This window comes from Balaenoptera borealis (genome assembly GCF_965194805.1).
Source record: "Balaenoptera borealis genome assembly, chromosome: 7".
Lineage (NCBI taxonomy): Eukaryota > Metazoa > Chordata > Mammalia > Artiodactyla > Balaenopteridae > Balaenoptera > Balaenoptera borealis.
Genome location: NC_138864.1, coordinates 124,063,726 through 124,091,446, shown reverse-complemented (window position 1 = coordinate 124,091,446; position 27,721 = coordinate 124,063,726). Strand labels below are relative to the sequence as shown.

General features: G+C 49.6%; 2 protein-coding genes across 8 annotated transcripts; one reads left to right on the top strand and one right to left on the bottom strand.

The window, feature by feature from the left end:
• Positions 1-13,920: 13,920 nt before the first annotated feature.
• TMEM176A (transmembrane protein 176A) lies at positions 13,921-18,685 on the bottom strand. 2 transcript variants are annotated; one of them, XM_082398778.1, is made up of 7 exons: positions 18,609-18,685; positions 17,638-17,845; positions 17,038-17,148; positions 15,852-15,908; positions 15,476-15,688; positions 14,818-14,928; positions 13,921-14,229 (listed from the first exon to the last, which is right to left on the bottom strand). In XM_082398778.1, the coding sequence occupies exons 2-7, from the start codon at positions 17,821-17,823 to the stop codon at positions 14,188-14,190; spliced, it is 720 nt and encodes a 239-aa protein (XP_082254904.1). In that variant the 5' UTR covers positions 17,824-17,845; positions 18,609-18,685; the 3' UTR covers positions 13,921-14,187. The 2 variants fall into 2 exon arrangements, with proteins under 2 accessions (XP_082254904.1, XP_082254905.1); XM_082398779.1 differs by lacking the exon at positions 15,852-15,908.
• A 428-nt stretch (positions 18,686-19,113) lies between these two features.
• TMEM176B (transmembrane protein 176B) lies at positions 19,114-26,847 on the top strand. Of its 6 annotated transcripts, none has more exons than XM_082399580.1 (8): positions 19,114-19,212; positions 19,911-19,976; positions 22,036-22,267; positions 24,052-24,162; positions 24,533-24,589; positions 24,829-25,059; positions 25,994-26,113; positions 26,550-26,847. In XM_082399580.1, exons 3-8 carry the CDS (start codon positions 22,076-22,078, stop codon positions 26,637-26,639), a joined length of 801 nt encoding a protein of 266 aa, XP_082255706.1. In that variant the 5' UTR covers positions 19,114-19,212; positions 19,911-19,976; positions 22,036-22,075; the 3' UTR covers positions 26,640-26,847. The 6 variants fall into 6 exon arrangements, with proteins under 6 accessions (XP_082255706.1, XP_082255707.1, XP_082255705.1 ...); XM_082399581.1 differs by having other exon boundaries at positions 19,135-19,229; XM_082399578.1 differs by having other exon boundaries at positions 19,196-19,212; positions 22,068-22,267.
• The last annotated feature ends 874 nt before the right edge of the window (positions 26,848-27,721 follow it).

Below are 27,721 nucleotides of genomic sequence, written 5' to 3'. Positions count from 1 at the left end.
GGGCCGCGTGACAGGTGAGGATGGAGCCAGTGTCCGTGGTTAGTGGGCCAGAGGTCACAGCTCACAGCTTCCCCATTGCTAGCTTTTTTTTTTTTAAAAAGGAATTCCTTTTTAATTTTTATTATTTATTTATTTATTTATTTATTTTTGGCTGTGTTGGGTCTTTGTTTCTGTGCGAGGGCTTTCTCTAGTTGTGGCAAGCAGGGGCCACTCTTCATCGCGGTGCGCGGGCCTGTCACTATCGCGGCCTCTCCCGTTGCGGAGCACAGGCTCCAGACGCGCAGGCTCAGTAGATGTGGCTCACGGGCCCAGTTGCTCCGCGGCATGTGGGATCTTCCCAGACCAGGGCTCGAACCCGTGTCCCCTGCATTGGCAGGCAGACTCTCAACCACTGCGCCACCAGGGAAGCCCCTATTGCTAACTCTTGATATTTTGTTTCTGGAAAAGTCACAACACATCAGAGATAGTTTGCGATAATCTAGAGAGCGTGAGTGTTTCCGTAGAACCAGGAGAAAGAAATAGTTCCGCAGGTGCTGTGACCACCAAAGTCACCTGATTAGCTCTCTAGGCTAATGAAGCCACCGTCATGGGTTGCATCCCTGATTAGGGAAGACTGGTTCACAAGGAGAAAATTCTACCGTTTTCATCAGGGGCCCTGGCACTACTGATATTTCGAGCCTGGTGACTCTTCGTCATGTGGCTGTCCTGTGCATTGTAGGGTGTTCAGGAGCACCCCTGGCCTTTACGCACTAGATGTCGGTAGCACCCACCCCCCTCCCGTTGTGACAACTAAAAATGTCTTCTGACATTGACAAGTCTTTCCTGAGGGGCAAAATTGCCCTCCTGTTGAGAACCACTGGTCTATATTTAAACCCTCATGATTTGCACCTGGAAATTATTATTATTGCTATTGCTATTATACAATAGCATCCAAACTCCCTGACTCTCCACTGGGGTCTCTCCCATCTGTCCTTCACGCTTTTGCAAGAATAAATCTGACCACGGGCCTTCCCCGCTTTGGTGGGGTACTGTTGCCTATTGGATAACACTCATACTATTGAGTTGGCATTAAACACCCTTTCCAGCCCAGCCCTGATCTTCCTTTTGCTCTTGGAATATCCCTTTCCCTCTAATTTGCCATCACCTGGCCCCGTGCTCCAGCCATTCCCAACCAGGTCAGGCCCACAGGGCATCTTGGCCTTGGTCCACATCGTTCCGTTGTCTGAAAGGTCTCTCTCACTCTTCTTGTTCACTCACCGAGCTCCTTCCTGCAAGGCTCAATGCCAAGGCCCCTCTTTCAACCCCTCTTCCATTCCCCCATGGCCTTCCTTCACTGCTCGTAACTCTCTGTTCACAGGTCTGTCTCTTCTTATCTGCTTCCTTGAGGTCAGGGACTGTGTCTTAATTTCTTCAAATATACGGAGACCAACACAGGGCCTGGCATACGGCAGGGGCTCGAGTTTTGTTTTCAGAGTGCATGAATGAACAGATCATGTGGACAAGGGGCACAGAAGAGATGTTAGAACCCAGAGGTTAGAAAAGTCTTGATGGATTGCTGTGTGGCATTCTAAGGAAAAGACATGCTCCACGGTGAAGTTTCGACTAGATTACGCTTCTAGCTTTATTGAGATATAATTGACCTACAACAGTGGGTAAGTTTAAGGCATAGTATGTGTTGATTTGATACACTTACATATTGCAATATGACAACTGACCAGCTGCAGTGTCAGCTAATGCCTCCATCATGTCACATAATTACCATTTCTCTTTCCTGGTGAGAACATTTAAGATCTACTCTCTTACCAACCTTCACGTGTACAACACAGTATCAATAATCACCATGCTCTGAATTAGATGCCCAGAACTTATTCATTTTCTAACTGGAGGTTTGTATTCTTTGACCAACATCTCCTCATTTCCCTCATGCCCCAGCCCCTGATAGCCACCACTCTACTCTATATTTCTACAAGTTGGGCTTTTTTTTTAGATTCTACATAAAGGTGGGATCGTATAGTATTTGTCTTTCTCTGTCAGACTTATTTCACTCAGCATAATGCCCTCAAGGTCCACCCATGTTGTCACGAATGGCAGGATTTCCTTCTTTCTCATGGCTGAATAATATTCCAGTGTATAAACATACACCACATCTTCTGTAGCCATTCATCTGTCAGTGGACCCCTAGGTTGTTTCCATACCTTGGCTATTGTGAAAAATGCTGCAGTGAACCTGGGAGTGCACATCCTGTTTTAATTTCCTTTGAAAATATACTCAGAAGTGGGATTGCTGGGTCGTATGGTGGTTCTATTTTTAATTTTTTGAGGAAACTCCATACCGTTCTCCATAGTGGCTGCACCAACTTACATCCCCACCCACAGTGTAGGAGGGTTCCCTTCTCTCCACACCCTCCCTAACCCTTCTTACCACTTGTCTTTTTGATGACGGCCATTCTTAGAGGTGTGAGGTGATACCTCATTTTGGCTTTGATTTGCATTTCCCTGATGATTAGTTTTGCTGAGCACCTTTTCATGCACCTGTTGGTCATCTGTATGTCTTCTTTGGAAAAAATGCCTATTCAGTTTCTCTGCCCATTTTTTAGTTAGAGTGTTAGTTTTGTTGTTGTTGTTATTGAGTTGTATGAGTTCTTTTTTTAAAAGTTTATTTATTTTATTTATTTATTTTTGGCTGCGTTGGGTCTTCGTTGCTGCACGCGGGCTTTCTCTAGTTGCGGCGAGCGGGGGCTACTCTTCGTTTCGGTGTACGGGCTTCTCATTGCAGTGGCTTCTCCTGTTGAGGAGCACGGGCTCTAAGCGTGCAGGCTTCAGGAGTTGTGGCATGCGGGCTCAGTAGTTGTGGCTCATGGGCTTAGTTGCTCCGCGGCATGTGGGATCTTCCCAGACCAGGGCTCGAACCCATGTCCCCTGCATTGGCAGGTGGATTCTTAACCACTGTGCCACCAGGGAAGCCTGTATGAGTTCTTTATATATTTTGGATGTTGACCCCTTCTCAGATATATGATTTGCAGATATTTTCTCCCATTCTGTAAGTTACCTTTTCATCTTGTTGATTATTTCTTTTGCTGAGCAGAAACATTTTCCTTTGATATAGTCCCTCAACCAGGTTACTATTAATATGGCCACATGGATGGGGTCTGGGGTGGGCCCCTTGGGGCAAGGACAGCGGAGGATGGTGTGAGTCAGCTCGGGCTTCGAGGGCGTGCAACCTGTGGGGTCTCCCAGGCTCCACACTAAGCAGGGCCCTGCCCTCAGTTTAATGCTCTACTATTGCTGTCTTGAAGTTCTTAACTTTTGAAAAAGGGGTCCCACGTTTTCATTTTATACTGGGCTCTGCAGTTTATGTACCTGCTGCTGGCTTTATAAGGACAAGATTTAGACCTGCCTTTAGAAGGCCAAGGAAGGGCAGGTCACGGGGTCGGGGTGGACGGCAATCAGGCTAGCCCACTGAAGGTAGATGAACAAGGTTGATAAGATAAAGGGGTGAGGCTGAATGGCAGAGGGATCCAGGTCAGGGGTCAGGAAAAGAAGCTCCAGGAAGATGGGTGACAGCAGCAAATATGTAACATCAAGTGGGGCCAAAGTCTCAGATGCCTAATTCTGGGCGTAACACTTGCCGACTCCTATTTCTTACTCCTAAGGATGTTCTTTTGCCCCATTCTTCTTATACAACTCCCTGTTTGCTGGAGTGCTGGACAAAGGCTTATTTCCCTCAAAGCAAATGCCCACTTTCAATGTTACAGCCCCTGGGTCTGGAGGCAGGTTGGGGACTGAGGGAGCATGATTGAAGAGGCTTCTCTGAGCCAGCTGACGTTTGCTCTAGAAGAAAGGCAGTGGCCACAGGAAGCCCAGGGCTGTTTGAAAACCCACATTCCAGTCTGCAGCCTGCAGGAGCCCTTGACAGGCTCCATGGCCACTGAAGTTGCGGCCCGGGCATTTCTTCTCCTCTCCTTCTCCGCCTTCCTGCTGAAAGCTGTAGGATTTTATAAACAGCAAGAAAAAGAAAACATCTATTATCATACATTATCCACATCAGTGGAGGGGTGAATGAGGCCCAGGCATGTAGCTCAGGTTTTTTATTTTTTATTTTTTTATTATTAATTTTTTTTATTGGCGTATAGTCACTCTACAATGTTGTGTTAGTTTCTTGCTGTACAACAAATTGAATCAGTAATACGTATACATATATCCACTCTTTTTTAGATTTCCTTCCCATTTAGGTCACCCCAGAGCACTGAGTAGAGTTCCCTCTACTTAATGTAGAGAACCTACTGTGTTATACAGTAGGTTCTCGTTAGTTATCTATTTCATACATAATAGTGTATATGTGTCAATCCCAATCTCCCAATTCAACCCTCCCCCCCTTCTCCCCTTGGTAACCATAAGATTCGTCTCTACATCTATGACTCTTTTTCTGCTTTGCAAGTAAGTGCATCTCTACCATTTTTCTAGATTCCACATACAAGCAATATTATATGGTATTTGTTTTTCTCTTTCTGACTTACTTCACTCTGTACGACAATATCTAGGTCCATCCGCGTCTCTGCAAATGGTACTAGTTTGTTCCTTTTCATGGCTGAGTAGTATTCCAGCTCAGATTAACAGAGAGAGTATCAAGCTCTCAGGGTGGGGTTGGAGTTGGGCCCTGAGGGTACAGGGTGAGACGGACTTCGCCAGCCCTGGCTCTGAGGGAGCCACAACCCAACTCCCCGGGCCAGGTTCATCCTTGTCATCCCTTTGATTTGTTCCCCGCTAGGACTCGGTAGAGCCTTGTTTTACAGATTTCGAGGGTTAGGCTGGGCGTGCTTGTTAAAGGGAGGTGCAGGCAGGGGACCCAGAGGAGGTGACACTCAGGGGGTAAACTGAGGCCACCGGCCAGCTTGTCCCTTCAGTGAGGAGGGTCCCTTCCACATTAGCGTGAGAGGTTCTGGGTTTCACTGAGGAGTGAATACCCCCCACCGCGCCCATCACTCACGCAGGCCCAGGCGCCACTGTGCCAGGGACGTTGTGCATGGCCTCGAGGAACCCTAGAGGTGGCCCTGCAAACAGGCATCATCCCTGAGGCTGCACTGCTGGTCAGTGGCAGAACCGGGATTTGCACCTGGGTCTCTCTGGCCCCCAAACCTGCAGCCATCCCTGTTCCCTGCGACAAGGTGTTATTCAGTCCTGTAAGGGGCAGGGGAGCACCTTCCTTACAAGAGGCATCTGCTGAACCCCCTTCATCTGTGTAGGCAACCCTTCCATGTCTCTTTCAGGAAAGGAACTTTTGTGTCTATGCCAGGATGGGTGTGTGGGAAAAAAAGACCTACTGCTAGTAAGCAGATACCTCTGCTCACACCTACTTAAAGAAAATCTTCAAACAAATATTATATCTAGAGGATATCTTTTACCACCTCAATGGCATTATAACTTAACCTAGAAGGTAGGGCGTAAGCTGGAAAAATTTGCTTTTTTCGGTAAAGATCTTTGCACCTAAACAGGTGCTTAATCTCTGATTTTAAGCTATCGGAATCTGTCCAAGATAAACCCAGATTCCATGCACTGGAGGCTTCCTCTGACAGCTCTGGGTCCCATCTGGATGAGGAAGGGACCCTCTCCAGTGGGGGCTCCATGGGGCACCAGAAGGATGGCCTGATGGTTTCACACATGACAAGGCTCCTCACGGGAGCAGGAGCGAGCTGGTCCCCCCCGCCACCCCCAGGGGTGGCGCCGACTTCATGCATGAGCAGAGCGGCCTCTGCCCTGCGTGGGCGGTCAGGCCCGTTAGCAGGCTGCCTTCGCTTTGGACACAATCCAAGGCTTCTCTAGAACTGTAGGAGCCGATGAGCCTGTGTTTTTCGTAGGCTCCAGGACTTTGGAGATTTGTGAGCACCCAGGGTAGAGAAAGCTTCTCAGCCGTGGGGCTCTGACACTTGCTCAAAGAAGCAAGGTCTGGGCTATTCTACCTCAAAGGGGGGAAAAAAGAACCGAAAACAAATATGGAACTCTAGTGAATGATATGTGTGCTGAAGTATTGAAGGGGACGGGTACAGATGTCTGCAACTTACCTTAAAATGCATACAAAACAAAATGCAAAAAGGGATGGACGATAAAGCAAATATAGCAAAATATTAATCGTAGAGTCTGAGTAATGGATACATGTAAATTTTCCTGCCAACTTTTCTGTGTGTTTGAAAATTTTCATAGTAAGATGCTGGGGGAAAGGCAGAGGCCCCCTTGGCGGTGTTTCGGAGTGGGCAGCTGCTCTGCACAGCGATGTTGTCTGCATGGCTGAGGGAGCAGTTGGAACCGCCAGTAAAAATGCCAGAGAGGGAGGCAAGGGCCGGACGTGCAGGGAATGTGGACTTTATCTCGGAGACAATGAGGAGCCAATGAAATGTTTTAAACTGGGAAAACAGACCTGTTTTTGCATTTTCACCTCTCACTGTGCAAGTCACATCCCCAGACTGAATCTTCTGAACGGCCCGTTACTTGATTTGAAATGCAAATCATTTGGAATGGAGTTAGGAGATAATTCTGCTTTAGTCAAAGCATTACTTCCCTCGGTTTTCTTTCTCATTAGTGGGTATGGGGGCAAAGTCCCAGGCTCTTTCAGGAACACATACAAATTGGAAAACTCAGAGCCTGCAGGCATAGGGCAGTTAATTTTAGTGTTATCTTTAAGACCTACCAGTCCTTGGAGGTAAACAACATGAAGAAAAAAATATAAAACTCTAGTATAGGGCTTCCCTGGTGGCGCAGTGGTTGAGAATCTGCCTGCTAATGCAGGGGGCATGGGTTCGAGCCCTGGTCTGGGAGGATCCCACATGCCGCGGAGCAACTAGGCCCGTGAGCCACAACTACTGAGCCTGAGCGTCTGGAGCCTGTGCTCCACAACAGGAGAGGCCACGATAGTGAGAGGCCCGCGCACCGCGATGAAGAGTGGCCCCCGCTTGCCGCAACTAGAGAAAGCCCTAGCACAGAAACGAAGACCCAACATAGCAATCAATCAATCAATCAATCAATCAATCTTTAAAAAAACAAAAAAAACAAAAAAACCCCTCTAGTATAGATTGAGCAACTGAGGAGCTCATTCAGTGAAATGATTAACGAAAAGCCCAGGATCAGGGGTCAGACTCTCTGGATTCAACTACCCGTGATGACATTTCCTAGCAGTGTGGCCTTCGGCAAGTTACTTAACTTCTCTGAGCCTTAGTTTCCTGTTTGTAAAATGAGGATACCACTAGTCAGTGCCTCACAGGGTTGCTGTGAGGATTATAATAAATGAGGTAAAGGCATTCAATCACCATAAAATACTTGGCTTAGTGCCTGGCATGCAGCCAGTGCTGAAGAAATGTTCAGCAAATAATTATTGCTCACTGGTCTACTTCTCTACATGCAGTTTATCTGTACTCATGGCTTATGCCATTCCACCAATGTCTTTAAAATGATTATGAAGTGCCTATCTTTAGTTCATACTATTTGGAGCTTCAGACCTATAGCTCCCTTATCATGGGAATGCCCCTTCCTTCCACCCGAATGCTCCAGCTGGGCATCTGACAGGCCTGCCAAACCTGGACTTCTTGGCCTCCCAGCCCCTCCAGCACACCAGCCAGTTCTGTGCCCAAGCAGCTCCCTCATCTATTGCCTGCTCTCCACTCCTCCTGCTATTGATGCCAAGACCTTGGCCTCTGTGCACCAGGGCTGAATCGAATCTTGGAGACAGAGTTTTGGGTGAAGTAGAAAACAATAGCTTTATTGGTCTGCCAGGCAAAGGGGAACACAGAGGGTTCCTGCCCCTCAAAACTGTGTGTCCCAACCCAGGAGGATTTGGTGAGGAGTTTTATAGCAATGGTTCAAGGATGGGGTTGCTGATAGGGGTAGGGTGTGTGCAGGGCCTGCACTCCTTTCATCTGGTCTCAGGTAATCTCTTGATGAGCTTCCTGGTTCCTTTAATCTGGCATGGTTCCTAGAACAAGCTGAGACTTGTAGGACAGAGCCACCTGACAAGAGCTGTGGCCCTTGGTAGGACGCTGCCATGCCAAACTGGGGTCTGGCACAGAGGAAGCCAGGGGACCAGATACTTTGATCACCTTCACCTGCCAGGGCCACCTATAGGCTGAACCCAACCCGCACTATGGCACAAGGGAGCCTACCAATGTGGTCCATGGAGGCCAGCCTGCCAGGCGAGCAGGGTGGAGAGAACACCTGGAGGGGCAAGAAGAACATCAGCACTCTTAGGAATCCTGGTTTCTTGTCCACTGAGCAGGTCTAGGTCTGTGACTCTGAGCGCGGAGGAAGGAAAGTGCTCACATCCGTAAGAACATCACCTCCTTTCTTCTGGTTTCATCTTTTTCAACCAGAAAAGCCATACTGGCAACCAAGGAAGTCCAGACCCACTCCTGGGCCTGGCACGGCAAAGTCACTGGGGCCACGAGAGACACCTGATATCCACTCTCTCCTGGCTGTTCTCAGCTTATGCCACGGAGGCCTTTCCATGGTGAGCCACGGTTCTCTTCTGAAACCATCGGAAAGCTGGGACCAGTTTCTGTCACTCACAGTGGTCAGGAGTGAGTATATCTTTTGCAAACTCAAGGGTAAACTTTAAATATCTCTCTCTTATTTTTATCTTCAGGTTTGGCCACATGCTCTGTTAGGAAGAAGGCTCGTAAATCAAGTCTCTAGGGCAGAACCTAATTGGTTTCTGTATCTTCTATTCTGAGCATCCAAATTCAGCCCATGTGCCTTCAGGCAGAAAACTTCATGCCCAGAATCATGGGCAAGCCTAATCTAAAGAATTTGGAGTCCCAAAGGAATTCTGTGCCACCTGCCATCCTGCAGTTTTCATTCCCAGGGAATGGTGTGATGGAAAAGTCTCACTCTATTCCGAACAGGCAAAGGGAACCGGTATTGCCCTAGGACTTAGACTGAGCTAGGTAAAAAAAAAAAATGTTTCTTGCGATGAAAACTCTTAAGATTTACTTTCTTAGTGACTTTCAAATTTGCAATACAATATTATTGACTATAGTTCTCATTCTGTACAACGCATGACTTTTTTTTTTTTTTAAATAACTGGAAGTTTGTACCTCTTGATCCCCTTCACCCCTTTCATCCACCCTCAACCCCCTTCCCCTCTGGCAACAACCCATCTGTTCTCTGTACCTATGAGTTTTGTCTGTTCGATTGTTTTTTAGTGAAATCATAAAATATGGCTTTCTCCATCTGACTTATTTCACTTAGCACAATGTTCTCGAGGGCCATCTATGTTGTCACAAATGGCAAGATTTCATTTTTTCTTAGGGTTTAGTAGTTGTCCATTATCTCTCTCTATATATCTCACATCTTCTTTATCCATTCATCTGTGATGGACACTTAGGTTGTTTCCATATCTTGGCTATTGTAAATAGTGCTTCAATGAACATAGGGGTGCAGATATCTTTTCGAATCAGTGTTTTCATTTTCTTCGGGTAAATACCCAGAAGTGGAATCCTCTGGTAAGAACTCTGGGGTGTGCAAACGGACCTGAGCCAGTCCTGACTTCAGTGTTCACAGTCTAGTTGGGGAGATAAGGGAGCTACATGCACACATGTATATATCACTTGTATATACAACAACAGTGTATATACAAGTGATGGGGGTTTCCTGGTGGAGGAAAGGTCACCTATTTGAGAAAGGGTGTAGAAATAGATGGAGGCAAGTCTCTCTGAGGAGGTGGGGTCAGCACGACGGCACGTGCAAGTTGGGCTGCACTGGGTGGGGGAGGGGCCTGTCTGAGTTTATCTTCCTGCCAGCAGTGTATGAGCGTTCCCATTGCCCCACATCCTCACCAACATTTAATATTGTCAGACTTTTAAATTTTTGCCAAATATGACGGATTAGCTCATGGTATGTTATTGTGGCTTTTTTTTTTTTAAAGCTATTTTAATTATTTAATTATTTATTTATTTATTTACGGCTGTGTTGGGTCTTCGTTTCTGTGCGAGGGCTCTCTCCAGTTGCGGCAAGCGGGGGCCACTCTTCATTGCGGTGCGCGGGCCTCTCACCATCGCGGCCTCTGTTGTTGCGGAGCACAGGCTCCAGATGCGCAGGCTCAGTAACTGTGGCCCACGGGCCTAGTCGCTCCGCGGCACGTGGGATCCTCCCAGACCAGGGCTCGAACCCGTGTCCCCTGCATTGGCAGGCAGACTCTCAACCACTGTGCCACCAGGGAAGCCCCATTGTGGCTTTAATTTACCTTTATCCAAATATTGATGAGGTTGAGCACATTTCCTATACTGACTGGCCATTTGGATTTCCTCTTATGTGGAGTGTCTGTGCAAATCTTCGGTCAATTTTTCTGTCGGATTGTCTGCCTTAATGATTTGTAGGAATTCTTTATGTTACTTTGAATCACATGAAGTTGCTGGTATTTGACCATTCTGACCTACAAAAAATGGCAGTTTCATATGGTTCAACTTGATACACACTGGATACTTGTCCTATGTTAATTACATGTGCTGCTAAGTATTTTATCATGTTATATGACTTATCTTTTCTTTTTCTTTATTTTTTTGAGGGTCAGAAGTCTCTAATTTTAATGCAGTTAAATGTATCAGTCTTTTCTTTTATGGCTGGTGCTTTTGGTGTCCTGTTTAAGAAATCCTTCTTGTCTTTTGTGCTGAAGGTGACCAGACGGTGCTGGAGGCTTGGGGCTGTGCTCTCAGGGCATCTTCTTTGGGCCCTGGGTCACGCTGCTTCCGCTGTGGGGCAGGCAGATTCCTCTGGGACCCCAGGCTTGGCTGGATAGGGGAGGGAGAGGCCACTTCCGGGGTCCTTCTTACCATGGAGCCCAAGTTTCCAAGAAGAGATTTTTCGTGGACCGTGTCCCCACCATTCTTGTGAGTGTGGAAGGTCTTCCCAGTGGATGGGCAGGCCCGTGTCCCAGTGGGCCAGGGTTGGGGCAGGACCGAGCTAACATCTGTGTGGATGCTGAGGCAGGGTGGGCTGTGACAGGGGCTGACTCCAGCTCAGAACTGGGATATCTGGTTCCTGAATCGTGGGTCCCTGGAGCAGATGAGGTGGGACGGGGAGAAAACTGGAGGCGCTGGAGCAGTAGGAAACCTCCCATCTGCCCTCTAATTCTGGATTTGGGGGGATGTAATGGCACGATTCTAATCAACTGCCTCAAGCAGAGCAGGTGGCAGGGGGTACGCCTGCTGGCGGACGGGGAAGTTGTCGTGACTTCTTGGCCCTTACTCCTCAAGGTCACCTGGGTTAGGCAAGGCAGAGGATTGCCCCACTGTTCACAGTTCCCTTCCCAGCACCCACAGTGCCTGCCACATGGGAGGCATTAGTACATATTTGTTCAGTAATGCATTGACAGTTTTCAAAGAATTGTGTAAGAAAATTAATTTTTTCTCTTCTAGTTTCTCCTGAAGAACACTTTTTGTAGCCACTAGGTGGCAGAGTTAATTACATCAAGCTGGCTTGTCGGGGGGGGAATTCAGATAGGGAAGCAGGCGTTTGAATTTAAATTCAATCTTGTTTTAATTCTGTTTTGGAACCTGTTAATCACTAAGTTTAAAAAACATATTGTCATAAGAAATATTTGCAGGGTAAATCTGAGATAAAGACCGTGGTGGATTACTTTCTTTCTCAAGCTAAAGATGGTATGAATTTCTCTTCTACAGTGTTTCCAAATTCAGTCCTTTTTACGGCTGGACTAGATGTAAATTCTTTCCGTTCTTTATTCAGATAAATGAATGTCAACTCAGTTTGCCCTTCTGCTCAGAAGTGGTCTTTTACTGTCAGAATGTGGCAACCTCCTTTGTTTATTGCATCTGGCAGGTCTGAGTCTCTGGGACTGACCCCTTCCCAAGTCCCCCCCCAGAGCTCTTCCTCAGCTTCCGTCCCCGTTGGTTACCCTTCCTCCCTCCGAACAGCTTCAGAGAGTCCTGGATCTTCGGTTTTCTCTTCTGTAGGAAATCAGGTATCTTGCCAGCCCTGCCTTTTGTTTCAAAATTTTTTTTCAAAAGCAATTTGTTTATTTGAAAATACAGGGCTTCCCTGGTGGTGCAGTGGTTAAGAATCTGCCTGCCAATGCAGGGGACATGGGTTCGAGCCCTGGTCTGGGAAGATCCCACATGCTGTGAAGCAACTAAGCCCGTGTGCCACAACTACTGAGCCCATGCCACAACTACGGAAGTCCATGCTCTTAGAGCCTGTGCTCTGCAACAAGAGAAGCCAACGCAACGAGAAGCCTGCGCACCGCAACAAAGAGTAGCCCCCGCTCGCTGCAACTAGAGAAAGCCCGTGCACAGCAACAAAGACCCAATGCAGCAAAAAAAAAAAAAAAAAAAAAAAAAAAAAATATATATATATATATAAAATACAGCTACAATCACAGGCTTGCATCAAAGAGGCTCTTATTTTGAGGGGGAAAATGAAAGTACACATCTGGAAATGACTTGGAGGTGTTGAGATAGGGATGGACAAATAATCCCAAATTTATCTCCATATCATTATGAGTTATTATGATAGTAAAACTGACCTTCGTTTTTCTGTGTACAGGTCTGTGAGTTTTAATACATGTATAGATTCCTGTAACTAGTACCATGATCGAGATAAAGAACAGACCATCACCCCCCCAAACTCCCTGGTGCCAGCTCTGCTTTTAGTCACACTAAAATGTTGCTGTACAATATTGTGCTTACATTTAATGATTTAAAAAAACATGGTGCCACTTTCTCTGGCCATCACAGTTTCTGATGAGAAACCACAGTCATTGGATTACCCTTCTCTATAGGTAATGGGTCATTTTTGTTTGGCTATTTTCAAGACTTTGTCTTTAGTTTTTAGCAGTTTGATTATGATATATCTAGGCTTGTACTTCTTTGAGTTGGTTCTGTTAAGGATTCATTGAGCTTCTTTTTTTTTTTAAATTTTATTTATTTATTTATTTATTTATTTATTTATTTATTTATTTATTTATTTATGGCTGTGTTGGGTCTTCGTTTCTGTGTGAGGGCTTTCCCTAGTTGCGGCAAGTGGGGACCACTCTTCATCGCGGTGCGCGGGCCTCTCACTATCGTGGCCTCTCCCGTTGCGGAGCACAGGCTCCAGATGCGCAGGCTCAGTAGTTGTGGCTCACGGGCTTAGTCGCTCCGCAGCATGTGGGACCTTCCCAGACCAGGGCTCGAACCCGTGTCCCCTGCATTGGCAGGCAGATTCTCAACCACTGCGCCACCAGGGAAGCTCTCATTGAGCTTCTTGAGTCTGTCCGTTTGTGTCTTTCAGCAAATTTGGGAAGTTTTCAACCATATTTTTTTACACACAGACAAAAGTAATTGTTTCGGATACCATTTGTGTGCCTCTCCAGATATTCTTTCCATATTTCTCTAGCCTGCTCTGTGCCCCAAAGGCGTGTCTTATATGGATCATATCATCGCCCAATGTCCCATGACTTCCTGTTAGGTTTGGCGAATAGGGAAAACTAGCAAGAGGCAGAAATGGGTAGTTTGGGTATTTATTCCTCTGGATGCCTCACTGCAGAATCATCTCAGGCTGGCTGTGTTTCTCTGGGAAGGTGAGAGCTCAAATCAAGCACCATCTCCATCGGGTTTCTCTGTCTCTGGCTGAAACACAGTAATTGCTCCCCTTCCTCATTTTTTGGGTTTAGCTGATGATACGCTCCCCTCCACCTCAGTTAGCAATCCTGCTATGGCAAAATTCATACCAGGGAGTGGGGATCAGAGTCTCTCTTCCTTTCATCCTTCATTGCCAGGCATTTGGGCCTACAGTCCCAGGACCAGCTTCAAAGAGAGTCTGTTTTCAAGGCCGGCAACTCTAGACGCAGACTGGCTGTTGGGAGTGGAACGAGCTTTGTAGGTTTGCTGTTGGCTCATTCTCCTCTGCCTCCCTCCAGCCAAGAGAAATACCCTAAGCAAGAAGCTGGGAGCAACAGCACGAGAGTTTATTATCATCATTGCTCAAGAGGGGACATGAAGCAGGCAGGATGGTGAAGGTGAGCAGGAAATGGACCAGAGCAGCTCTGATGGTTGGTGGTGCAGGGCAGTGGCTGTGGCCATGGGGGAAGGATAACTGGGGCCAGAGGAGAGCCTCTCTTCCCGGCCTGGTTCTTCTTCCACCAGGCAGATGCTGGGATACCCGGTCCCGGCGGAGCTCCAGACATGAGTCCTCTGGAGAAGCAGGGCTAATTTCACTCACTCCCAGCAGTTTCTTTCAAGGGAGGGTCTCTTTTCTAAGGGAAAAGGAGGCAGTGGGACAGCCCATGGGGGAGAGAAAGTGTAAATGCTTTGTATCAGGACAGCTTAGTTCTGGAGCCAATCAGATCCAACATCAGCCTCATGGAACCTGATGCAAAGAGCCCCAAGGTCCCACCATGTACATGGACTTCCCTAGCTTCCTAGGGTCTGTTTTTCAGATTTTTTTTCTTGTTTTGATGTGGACCAGTGTTTTAAAAGTCTTTATTGAATTTGTTACAATATTGCTTCTGTTTTATGTTTTGGTGTTTTGGCCGCGAGGCATGTGGGATCTTAGTCCCCGACCAGGGATTGAACCAGCAGCACCCCCTGCATTGGAAGGTGAAGTCTTAACCGCTGGACTGCCAGGGAAGTCCCTCCCTAGGGTCTTTGGACTGGGTGTTACTTGGTCAGGGACAAGGGGTCTCTGGGCTGGGCCACTACTGGGGTGGAAACACAGGAATGATGCCCCTTGACACTCACTGTAATGACACTTTTCTCCTCCCCAAACCATCCACTCTCCATTCCTGTCTCCCCTGGAGAGCACTGCTGCCCCAAACACACAGACACAAGCTTTAGGGACTCACCTCCTTAGGTCGGTATTTTCTCCAGCAGCACAGACACAGGGGGACCAGAGATGCCAGAAGCAGCAGAGCCCAGATCCCCAACAGCATGGCATTGATGCTTATGAACAGGGCCTGGGGACAGAGGACCAAAGCGGTAGGCACCAGAGTGACTGTTGCCATTTGTGGTCTGTCTTCACGCTGATCATGGCACAGGGTCACTCTCCACCCCATTCATCCCATCCCCAAGTCGGTAGCTTCCGGGGTGGGCGGAGGCTGAAGAAGGAGCCTGGGGTGGGGGTCAGTGGGTGTAGCATGCAGAGAGCGGCCAGTAACCCCTGTCACCGGGTCTCAGCATCCTCATCTGAGCAGCGATGGGCTTGGGCTGTGGTCTGGTTCCCTGACAAGCCCAAGACTTGAACATGCATTTAACACCTTAGCAGCTCTTCACGTATTTGCGGTATTAGCTCATTTACTATGAGTTCAGTGTTTGTATTTCCCATAGATCTGTAACTCCCACAACCATAGGAACCGCTTCTGTTTTGTTCCCTGCCACGCTGTGGTGATGGGAGACGTGCTCAGGGTAGAACAGGCCATGCCCTTTTCGGTGGACAGCCTCACTCTCCACTGTCTGACCCTCCCTGCTCACCGCGCGCTGCCGTGCCTTCCCCGGCCCGGCTACCTTCAGCATGTTCACATAGGAGGTGCACAGCTTCAGCCTTCCCACGTCTGCACTCGGAGAGCTGGGGGCCCTGGTGGGCCCCCAGGAAGGGGAGACATCACAGATACCGTGAAAGAAAACATGGTGGTACTCATGGAAACTTCTAGCCCCGATGATGATGGCGGCTGTGGCCGTGGAGAAAGCTGCCAGGGCGAGCAGGGTCCTCAGCAGGGCCTGGTGGGGACAGGGGGCAGAGACAGACCTTGGAGACTGAGTGTCTCCGGAGCCCAGCCCGGGACAAAGAGCGGGAAGCCTAGTGGAGAGAGCGTGGGATGGGCGGCAGGCTTGGGGTGGCCTCCAGCTTCTGGGCCTGGTGTCCACCCCTCCCCGAACTCACCCAGTAGGTGCCACCTCGTTTCTCATAAATGAAGGCGACAGCACCAGCCAGCACAGCCTGGGGAGAGATTGAAGCAGCAGGGGGTAGCTCAGGGCAGCTAAGCCCCACCCCCAGCAGCCTGCTTCTTGTTCCCTCCTCAGCTCCCACAGGCAAAGCCAACCATCCTTCTGGCCTTTCCCCACAGCACCCCACGTGGACCCTAGGTTTTGAGCTGAGCTCTGTTGTCTGTAAGACAACGGTGAGGGTATTGAAGGCTGAATCAAACGCCCGAGGCTGCAGGACTCTCTATTTTAGGGACATCGAAAGTGCTCATGGTCAAGCTGGGTGTAAACCCCCCTTCCCTTCTCCAAAACCTCTCTTTTTAAGCAACACCAGGTGCTTTACGAAAGCTCCAGGGCGGTGGGGTGGAAGGTCCGGGGTGTTGGAGGAGCTCTCAGTGCAGGATAAGCGTCCGCTGCCTCGGGGTGAGGGCAGGCGCTCGTTCCAGCAGCGCTCAGTCTCCCACCCAGCGGGTCTTCCAGGACAGGAAGTCTGCTTGATGCCAAGGGAAAGATGGATCTGAATCCTGTTTGGCAGTTCTGTAGATAATCTCAGTGTTTTTGGCCACGGGGTGGATGAGGATGATTACTTCTGGCTCCTCTCTTAATCAGTACGTGTGTTTTGCTCTTGTTCTGTGAGGGTGGGCAGGACAGAGGGTGCCTCTTTCCTGCTATGATCTGCCCACCCATCTCCTGCTGCAGGTGGCACACGTCCATCTGCTGACATAACTGCTGTTGTCCGGTGAGCCCCCCTGGACTTCCCCTGTGTGCAGGGCCTGCAGAGGGCAATGGGAAACCACCGGGAGGTGCATCTCCCTTGTACACACCCTCCAGCACGTTCCGCCTCCCTCCATCTCAGTGCAAGTGCCTGGAGATGAGCCCTGTCCTAGATCCTTAGCTGATCTGCTGCTGAAGGTGGGAGAAGTGGTGGGAGAAGCCCGGTGCAGGCACCCGCGAGAGCTGACCGGTGACCGTGGCCCTCCCAGCCCTTAGCTCAGCTATTTTCCCATCTGTAGAAGCCTGGCGTCAGCCTAGAGAGCTGGGAGTCTTTTCAGCTGCAAACGGTCTACATTCTGATGGGGTCGATGGTGGTGGTCTCTCACCTCTGATAGGGGTCCCCCTGCCCACGGTCCTCCCGCTCCACTCACCACCGCCCCTGTCCAGATGGGAGCTCCTGATCCAAGCAGCGTGGTGTAGTAGAAGATGAAGAGGAATCCTCCCAGGACCCCACTCAACACGCCCAGCATGATCTGCACCGCCTGAAAGATGAAAAACCTAAGAACCCGGATCCCAGGTTCCCGGGCCCAGGAGAAACCCTCTGCGCCTAAGTCTCAGGGGAGTTTTGAGGACCTGCCACTCCATGTATTAAAGGTTAGAACCCCATGAAAGGGAAAGAGAGAGAGAAGAGAGAAAGAGAGGGGGGACGAGGAGGGAGAGGACAGGAGGGGAGAGAAGGCGAGGGGAGGGGAGAGCTAGCCCACGCTGGGTCGGGAGAGGATGAGCTCCGGGTTCCACCAGCTGGGACTTTAAATGGTCAGGGGCTCCTTTGCACCCTTCAGCCCACAGCCCACCCTACGTACAGCTTTCCCTGAGAGGCCAGTAAGTGAAGGAAAAGCCAGAACTTGATCTCTAGGAAGAACGTAAGACTGGCTCAGCATCGCATTCAGAGAGAGGCTGGCTGGGAGAGTGTGCAGCAAGAGGAGGGGGCCTACCCTTCCCAGTCCAGGGAGGCTGGGCGCCCTACTCACCCAGGAGGCCACCAGCAGCCGGCGGCGGCCCAGGGCCCGGGAGGCGGCGTGGGGCGGGGGCACGCGGGGCTGCAGCAGGGAGCAGCCGCTCAGCAGCAGCTTGGCCAGAGCCGACTCCTGGTGGATGTGCACCTTGATGCAGGTGGGCTGGGGAGCTCCAGCGGCCACCTCCCCGCCACCTGCCATCCCCAAGCCTGTGGACACCCGCCTGGGAGGGAGGAAGGGGGCGTCAGGGGGAAGAGTTGGCAGGAGGTTTGCACAGATTCCGCGGGAGCTGGCGAGGCCCCCGGTCACAGTGCAGCATCTGGGACCTGCCTTGAGGGGTGTCATGTGAGGGATCCCTGAGTCTGCTGAGGCTGAGGCCACCACTCAGCCCACTGGAGCCGCCGCCTTCACCCCAGATCTGCTCTGTCTCCCCATCCTCCTCCCACGGCCTCAGGGTCTGGACCAAGCGGTGCCCTGGAGCCCTCACCTCTCTCCTTTCTGCTCCCAGCCCGCTTGTGTGATCACGGCCCTCACCCTGGCTCTCCCCTCTGCCTCTTGCCCTCCAGAGCCCTCAGGCTGCCAGACAGAACTGAGTCCTGGCTGCCTGTTGAACTACTATTGAGGCAGCTGCTTCCCAGCTGAGCCCGGGGACCCACCCCCCGCCCCTACATATTTCCCTCTCCATCAATGGCTACTCAGCCCTGCGCTGCCTATTCAAACTGCCCCCCCCAACCCTCTGCATGAAGTTGTGGGTGCAGATGGAGGCCAAAGGCCAGGATGATTTGGCATCACACGGGGACAGGGATGAACCTGGCCTCCACTCGTGCCACCTTCCTGGATGCACATCCTCTACGTGGTCATTGGTCCCTCCCTCCCCAGCAAGTTCTGGGGGGCCTGTGAGGGGGCAGGGTGGGCACTCCTCTGGGGAGGGGCCCTGTGAGAAGGGTCTCTGGGAAAGGGCCGCCTGGGCTGAGGGCCTGCCTCACCTGCTCTCCTCGGGGACCGACAGTCACGGTCGAGGGTGATAGGAGGGCTGGGGATGGCTGAGTGGGGGCTGAGAACCAGGCAGAAAGGGGAGGGGGTTGGTGGGGCTCCAGAAAGGGAAGGATGAGGCAACTTCCCAGCACACAGCTGGAGCAAAGGGCCCCTCCAGGGTTTTCCAGCTGCCAGGGGGGAATCACTGGGCTCCGATGCCCTGGAGAGCACAGGGGCCAGGTGGGTGGCCTGGGAGACTGCAGAGCTGACCGGCCCTGGAAAATCCCCCATCCCCACCAGGGCAGGGGCTTTCTGAACAAAGACTTGTCTGTGCCGTGTGCACCCCAGTGTGTGTGCTGAGGAGGGATGAACACGCCAGTGTGTGTGTTTGTGTGTTTGTGTGCTCTGCCTTCTCCGGCCAGCCTGATTATCTACTCGAGACCAAACCCCCCTCGAGGGGCCCCTTTGGACCAGCTATTTTCTGGGAAGTCAAGGTGCTGAAGGTCAGGCCCTCATCACTCCACCCCTTCCTTCTGTTCTCTCCCACCCACTGCCGGGTGCCTCAGCTCTGGGCAGCTCTGCTCTGCTAGGCCGCTGGTTCCCAGAGGACAGCAGGTGAGCAGGGCCCTCAGGTGAGCCGCCCAGGTGACCCGTCCCAGGAGACTCTCAGTGCAGGACCCCTCTCTCTTTCTCTCGAGGAATCTCCAAGACCAGTCCCCAAAGCCCCCATCCTGTCTCACAGGATGCCATTCTCCCCCCATTCCTGGTCCCTGTAGGACCTGCTTGGGAGGGAGGGATACACTAGATAGAGGACGTGACACTAGAAAAATGGCTAGGCGGGTCGGAGGGCCACGTCAGCTGGACTCTCCCTCCCCAGTGCCTCATATCTTTATTCTGAGGGTGGGATGGCTGGTTTCCTGGTGAGAGGTCCTTCAGCAGCAAAGGCAGAAGGTGGAGGGCCCAGGGTGTAGCTGGGATCCCGGCCCTCTCTCCCCAGCTTCAGGGGCACAGGGAGGAGCTGGGCAGAGAAGAGCGTCCAGGGCAGCAGGGAAGAGCCCCACACCCTGGAGTTAGGGTGGCGTGAAAGGGGATCTTCATGGCGCTGGCCTGGCTCAGAGGAAGAGCAGGAATCTAGGCTGATCTGGGGATTGGAGCTGGGGGTGAGGCGGGAGGGGGAAGCAGTGGTATCCAGAGGGTTCAGAGGGAGCCGGAGCCCAAGGCACATTCTGGACTGCAATATGATGCTGAGCCCTGGGTCCCAAGGAAGATCTGGCTAGAATCCCAGCTGGGCTTCCTTGTGTGTCTGTGAACAGGTCTGAACCTCCTTGCCCATCTGCAGAATTGTCAAACACCTGTCCTTTATACTGCACGGAGGCCAGGTAGGTGAAGAGTGAAACTGCTCTGTAAAGTTCATACGATACAAATGGGAAGACCTTAAACTTATTGCTCTTGCTGGTGTTTTTAGAATTGTTATTAATAATGTTATGATTTAAACAGTGAGAAGTAGGATGCCCATGAGAATTACCTGGAGAGGATTTCCTTTGGAGCTAGGCAAGTTGATTCTAAAGTGCCTAAGGAGAAGTAATCTAGCAAAAGTGGCCATGAAAGAAAAAAGTAACGGGGGGGGGAGGGTCATGAAACAGCTCAACTAAATGTTAAACTCTATACTCATTATTAAAATTACAGTAATGCTGCATGACTCATCAGATCCACCAATGGGCAGAATATAAAGACTAAAATAGGCTTGGATTCCTACGGGAATTTCATTTTTGCTCAGGGGAGTATTTTAAATCAGTGGGAGAAGGATGATATATTCCGTAAACAGAATATACTCTTCAGAAGTTAACCATCTGAAGAGAACAAACCAAAACCAACTTGGATCCATTTTTTCCAACTTACAAGGTAAATTCCAGATGACTCAACATTTAAATGTGAGAACTGAAAACATAAAAGCACTTAGAAGAAAACATGGACGGATTATTATTTTATAATCTTGAAATGGGAAAGTCCCTTTTAAGTACAATATAAAACCCAGAAATCATAAAAAATGACTGAAAACTTTGATTATATAAAAATACAAACGAAGTCAAAAATAAATCACAAATTGTAAAGCACTATTTGTAATTCATGTCACAGATGGTAATTTTTCAAATACACGAAGAACTCCTATAAAGACCAAAACAAAACAGAGTAACAGAAGGAGGTCATAGGATATGAAAGGAAAGCTCACAAAAGAAGAGGAAAAAGGCTCTTAAACATGTGAAAAGATGACCAAACTCACTCATAAGAGAATTGATACTGGAATAGTCACAGAAAGCAGCCTGGTGGTTGCCTGGGGCCAAGGGTTGGAGGGGTTCCTGGGGAAGGGACATTAGGGAACTTTTTGCAACATAGAAATGTTCTGTATCTTGATTGTAGTTATGGTTGAACATATGTACACATTTGTTAAAAGTCACTGAGATACACAATTAAAAGGGGACATTTTATTGACTAAAAAGGATTAAAATCTACAACGGAATGTCATTTTTCCGAGAGACATTTGAAAAAGATTAGAAAGTTTGCTGACACCTTCTGCTGGTCTTGGAGAGGGGCAGTGGACACTCTTGGAATTGTCCTTGCATGAGAATTGCATGGAAGTAGCTCCATGGAGGGAAATACCTTTTAAAATTACAAACACACATTCCCATTGACATGCTGATTCCATGTTGCTTGTAAGAAAAAAAATAAAGGTCTATAAATAGGGGACTGCTTAAAAAAATTATGATGCATTCATACAGTGGAATACTATGCAGCCGTACAAACGAGTGAGGACGCATTTTATGGACTGATGTAGGATTATTTTTAAAAGATGGTTCTGTGAGCAAATCATTGTGCAGAAACTGTGTGTGCTATCCTGCCATTTGTGGGAAAAGAGGGAGAGAAAGAATATTTTTACATGTTTTTATATGCAAAAAAGTCATTGTAGGATATATTAGAAAATGATAATATTTTTCCACCTGGAAGACAGCTAGCTGGCTAGGAGAGAAAGATGGGAGAGTGGGTTTTAGCAGTATACCCTGTTTTATCTTTTGATTTTTTTTTAACCATATGAAAGTGTTATGTATAAATATATACACTCCGTTGCTGAAATAATTCAGATTCCTTTCTTTGTCAATCCCAAGGCCCAGACAAACTGTATCTGACCATTTTGGGAAGAGGTCCAAGAGTATATATGGTGAAAACTCTAGAGGTGATTCAGATTTGCAACCCAGATTAAGGTCACTGCGACAGAGACTTCCCTGGAGGTCCAGTGGTTAAGACTCTGTGCTTCCAAGGCAGGGGGTGTGGGTTTGATCCCTGGTTGGGGAACTAAGATCCCACATGCCGTGACTTGACTTGACTCGAAGACTGTTTTCTCTCCCTGAACTCATGCAGTGTATTCCTTTTTCCCTTACTTAGATCTCAGACCTCACTTCTGTGCATCTCCCCAGCAGGCAGGATGACCCAAAACATGCTGGTGGTGAATGGAGTCGACGTGGCCTCTACGCTGTCCCAGCCCACTCACATCGACATCCACATCCACCAGGAATCCGCTTTGGCACAACTGCTGAAAGCTGGGAGTTCCCTGATGGAGCACCTGTCCCACCGTCCTGCCAAGGCCAGGATAGGCTACGGACAGCTGGCACTAGGGGTAAGAGCGGGCTGGAGAGGTGGGTTAGCAAGGTGACACAGAGGAGGGTAACGCTCCTTCTTCCATACGATGCGGAAAAGGAAAGTGGGTTGAATCCCCATGAAAACTCACTATTCGTATCCCATCTCGTTTGGGAAAAGAACGTTTGGGAAGTTTCACCACAGAGATTTAGATGGAAAGGAATAGTGGATCCCTTCTTCGGTGCAACGTGAACAGTCCCAGCCAGAGCTGGGGGGTGGGCGGAAGGATCCCTGGAGGCGGTTCATTCAGGTTAATTGAACCCACGTGGACGGAGGGCCTGCAATGCAAGGCAATATGATAGGCACTTTGGGGGAAAAACTTCAGAGAGGATATCTAGGCAATAACATGAAGGCGCCCAGCATCCATCAGAAGGGATCAGGCAACTACACAAGTGCCTAGAATTAAAGGTAGCTCAGGTGACATCCTTGGGAGGCAGGATGGCGTCCTGCAGGGGTAGGCATCTGAGCCAGCCCTTGAACGGAGCAGCGGTGTGTTTAGACAGATAGAGGTGGAAGATGGAAGAAAAGGAATCTCAGGTTAAAAGAATGGCAAGAAAGAGGACAAAGAAGCCAGAAAGCATAGGACAAGTTCTGTCAGGGTAAAGAGAATGGGACTCATGGCTGATTAGACTGGAAATACAGACCAGGGCCATATTGCTGAGAGCCTTGAGTGACAAGGTGAGGAATCTGAATCAGCTTCGATGGTGGGAAGACTGTGGAGAGATTCTGAGCAGGCGCCTGAGCTTCAGGCAGCCTCACAGCCAGGAGGTGTCCAGGTAAGAAGCATGGAGGGTCTGCACCTGCGACGTCGCAGCAGAAATGAGGAGGAAAGAGAGGAGACCAGATCCTTTGTGGATGGGGTCGCCATGACTTGGGAGTGAGTGGACGTGGAGTACAAGGGAGGAGAGGAGTCCGGGAAGATGCTGAGGTTTGGAGTGAAGGAGACCGGAAGATTGGAGCCCTGGAAGTCAGCGAGGCAGACACTGAGGGTGTGGGTGGGGTCTGGAATTTGGACGCAGTGAATCTGAGAAGCTGGCAGGACATGTAGGTGGTGACGTCCAAGAGGCTGTGATAGTTGGATCCTCCAGGAAGCAGACGCCGAGTGGGAGTTGGGTGTGCGAAAGGTTTATTGGGGTGTAACATCCATGCAATGAAAAGGGCAGGAGAAGGACTGGGCAGGGGGAGACATCAGATCATGAGGCAGGGCTGACAAGGTCTGGGCCAGCCCAGTGGGGAGCTCGGGAGCAAAGACTGCCCATCACAGGAGTTCCGTGTTAGCTGAAAATGGCCCTTGAACCACTGCCTTGCTTAATCATTGGCTGGGTAGCCATCCCCAAAGACTGTGCCCTCAGTTTGAAAGATGAGGGGACCTTGAAGGCGCTGCCCACTGTAGGCTGTCAGCTAACCACTCTCCTTTTTTGAAGGAGGTCATCATGGCCCATCCTGGACAGGGTGATGGGCTTCCCAAGGGAAAATGAGGAGAAAAAAAAGAGGAATCATCAGGTGGGATGACAAATTGTGGTATTTAGGAAAAATGGGATTTAGAAAAGAATGAAGGATAAAAGGCTGGCAAGTCAAAGGGATGAGGGAGAACCAGGACGGGCTGCTTCATGGATGTTAAGGGAACAGAATTTCCAGAATCAGAGCTGCGGAGAAGTCGGGGCAGAGGAAGAGGAGAGGAAAACCACCTAGGTGGGAGCTGCGTGGCCGCTCCTGGAGCAGGTGACTCATGGGAAGGGGTGTGGCTTTCCCCATCTCTTGCAGGTGACCCAGATATTGCTGGGGGCTATGAGCTGTGCTCTTGGAGGGCTTCTCTACTTGGGGCCCTGGATTCAGCTGCGTGCCTCAGGCTGTGCCTTTTGGGCAGGGTTTGTGGTGAGTAAGAAAGGGGTTGTGAGCTCTGAGGGAGGCAAGTGTTTATGGACAAGGAGAAAGAAAGTTCCTTTGGATCTGGGTCAGGGATTTGGGGAAGAGACCACAGACCCAGAGTCCAAATGCTCTCTGTTATAAGGAGGCTGCCTTAGGGGGTGGGCAAAACCCTTCCACCCTCTGTTTTTCTCTTTAAGGCAAGGCTGGGAATAGCGGGGCAGTTGTAAGTAGAGTCCTGTCCATCTGCTAGGTTTCTTTGCCTGTTCCTTGGATCCTGCTTCACATTGGCTGTTCTGGGGCCTGTTGGGAGAAGTGTGACGGGAGATCATTTCAGGACAGCCAACTGGAGGACTTTTCTGGTGTCTTCTCTTCCTAGGCCATTGCAGCAGGAGTTGGGGCCGTTGTCCATGAGAAGCACTGGGGAAAACTTTCAGTGAGTCTGGGCATCCTCTGTGTCCCACCTTGTCCTCTTCCCCCTCCTATGTCTCTGTTTTCCTGCCCTATTTTTCTGTCTTCTCCCCTTTGGTTTCAAATATCCTAAGATCTTTCCTGGAGGGGTAGGGAGGGTTTCCTTGGCCAGGAAGCTGGGGAAGAGGAGACTGGTTTGAGGCCGGGACCCCACAGCTCTGCCATCCATAGAGGGAGTCTGCAGCCGGAACCTCTCTCTTCTAGGGCTGCATATCAAGTCTGCTCACCCTGGCTGGCATTGGCACGGCCATGGCTGCTGTTGTCTTCTGTGTGAATAGTTTAACCTGGCAACCTGATGTCTTCTATGACATCAGCTCCGTGTGTGATTCCTTAGTCCCTGCCACCCCCACCTTTGGGTACCAACAGACTGGACGAAGCAATTCCTATTCATCGTGGAAGGAGGAGCGCTGCAGAAACTACATGCAAATGCTGATGGTGAGAAAGGAGAGTCAGTCTTCCAGGACGCAGCACAGCTGTGCATTGGGGAATTGGGGCACCTGAGGGCAGAGATGTAGGCTCTCTGAGCTTCGACCTCACCCGAGGTCTTTGGTTCAGGAGGTTTTAACTTAATCTGAAGCCACTGTTCAGATCCTCATGGCATGAAAATTCCCTGAATCAAAGGGGATGAGGGCAAAGAGGAGACATTGAAGCGAGGATTTCATGAACCACCCTTCCGTCTTTTCTGGCGTGTGGCTGTTATCAGTTATCTATTGCTGCATAACGTACTACCCCAAAATGTACTGGCTTAACACTGCAATTTATTATTACTTCTCACATTCTGCGGGTTGACTAGGCTCACATGGGCAGTCCTCACTTGCGTTTTCTCATGCAGTTGCAGTCAGGTGTCAGTTGAGGGTGAAGTCATCCAAGAGCTTGACCGGGCTGGACCGCTAAGATGGCGCACTCACACAGCAGGGAGCTCAGCTGGGGCTATCAGCCAGGGAGCCTACAATGGCTTCTCCACGTGGCTTGGGCTTCTCGTAGCCCAGCAAGCAGGTCCCAACAGGGAGCATTCCACTGTGAGCATTTCAAGAGGTAGGAAATGGAAGCTGCCAGGCCAAATAAGGGCTACCCCATAATTGACCTAGTGTCACTTCCACTGTATTTTGTTGATCAAAGCATTCCCAGGCCCTTCCAGATTCTAGGGGGGTGGAGCAGTGGATCCCACCTCTTCACAGGGGGAGGTAAGGTCACATTGCAGGCAAGCAAATGGGATGGAGTCTGTGGCTGCCCCCGTAGTTGGAAGATGCAATCTGCTTTGGTGGGAAGTAGTTAGTTGGACAGGGTCTGATCCCTCCTGGGGTAGCAAGATGATAGTAACAGCAGAAGCAGACTCCTGACTGTAACTTTTTTCTTACTTTATCTTCAGGATTTGTTCCTAGGAATCCGTGGTCTGCTCCTGGCCGTCTGTGTCCTGCAGGTCATTGTATCCTTGGCTTCCCTGGGCGTGGGTCTTCGATGCTTCTGTGGCCAGAGCTCCCGGGCCCTGGTGAGCTGTTAGGGAGGCACTAGGGAAAGAGCGGATCTGGTTGGTGAAGCTCTAGGGCTGGGAAGGACATCGGGGCAGGAACACTGCTGAGCAGGGGTCACGCTCCCCCTCACTCAGCCCTTTTCCTGTGCTTGGCTCTGCCCTTCACTGTCTGGGGAACATGACCCCATCACTATGTCCTGGGTTGACTTCTGCCTTCTGCCTCCGCTGCCCTTCTTTGCTCTCATTTTCCCACGTTCCCCTCTTTCCCACGTCCTAGGTCTTGTCTAGCTCCCCTTCCTCCGTCACCTTTTTCTTCCCTCCTTCTTTCATTTGTCTGATTTCCAGTTCTATGGAGCTAACTCTACTCCAACCTTTTCCTCCCAAGAATTGATTTTCCTCCTTTTTTTTGGGGGTTTTTTTTTTCTGTTTTGTTTTTGTTTTTGTTTTTTTTCAGGATGAAGAAGGGTCCGAGGAGAAGCTGTGGGGGAAGAATTCAGTGCCTTCCTCCCCCCACAAGAAGAAGAGCACAGCTGTTGTCCTGTGAGCAGCCAAAGACCCTACCTGGACCCTGCATGTCCCTCTAGAGTAGCCCAGGGCCCCTCACTGCCCTGTCCCTCACACTTGCCTCCTTTGGCTGCTCCCCATCACCCCAACACCCTCACCCATTGTTCCCACTCCAGGGTCCTCAATTCAGTGACCAGGTATTGTCACATTTTCCCCAATGCTTATTAAACAGAAACAACCACAAAAAATGATTTTGTGCAGAAAGGATGTAGTCTCCCTTTGTTGATACACACGGTGCATTGATACACATGGAATTAAATGAGAGTTATGTATCATATGGAAACAAGGTCCCAATAAGACTTAATTTACGTTCTGCTCTATATCCCAAGTGTAAAAACTCCTTTTCATGATTTCCTTCTGTTCAGTGTAAAGTGAAAATAACTCTTACATACTTAGAATCATTTTACCTGCTAAGGTTTTCTTTAAGCATCTGTAACTGATCAGTGGGCTTTACAGAACCATGTGAGACATGGAACAAGATCATTTCCTCCCTCCCTCCCTTTCTTCCTTCCCTTCATCTTCCTCCCCCTCTGTCTCTTTCCTTCCTTCTTCCTTCCTTCCTTCCTTCCTTCATTCCTTCCTCTCTCTCTCCCTTCCTCCCTCCCTTCCTTTCTTTTTTCTCTTTCTCTCCCATCTCTTTCTTTCTCTCTTCTTTTTTGCAGCAATTACTGTTGGTTCTTTCGCTACACACACACACACACCCCCACACACACACCCCTGTTATTCTTCAATTTCATTGTAAATGATAAGATTGATTAGTTTTTTACTTTTTAAATTTTCTATGTACAATATAAGTATATAGATGTAAGCACTTCTGCTATGGAAGCAGGTTCATTTGTCCAATGTGCAGCAAGCCAAATGCTGAGATGCTGAGGTGTGCCGCAGAGAAAGTGTTTATTCACAAGGCAGCCAAGCGAGGAGACAGGAGAACAAATCTCATATCTGCCTCCCTGAAGGTGAGGGGCTTGAGATATTTATGGGATAGAGAAGCAGGGTGGTCTTAGGCATGGAGAAAGGTGATTGGAAGTAGGGAAAATGTGAGGTAGCTGGTATTCCATGCCA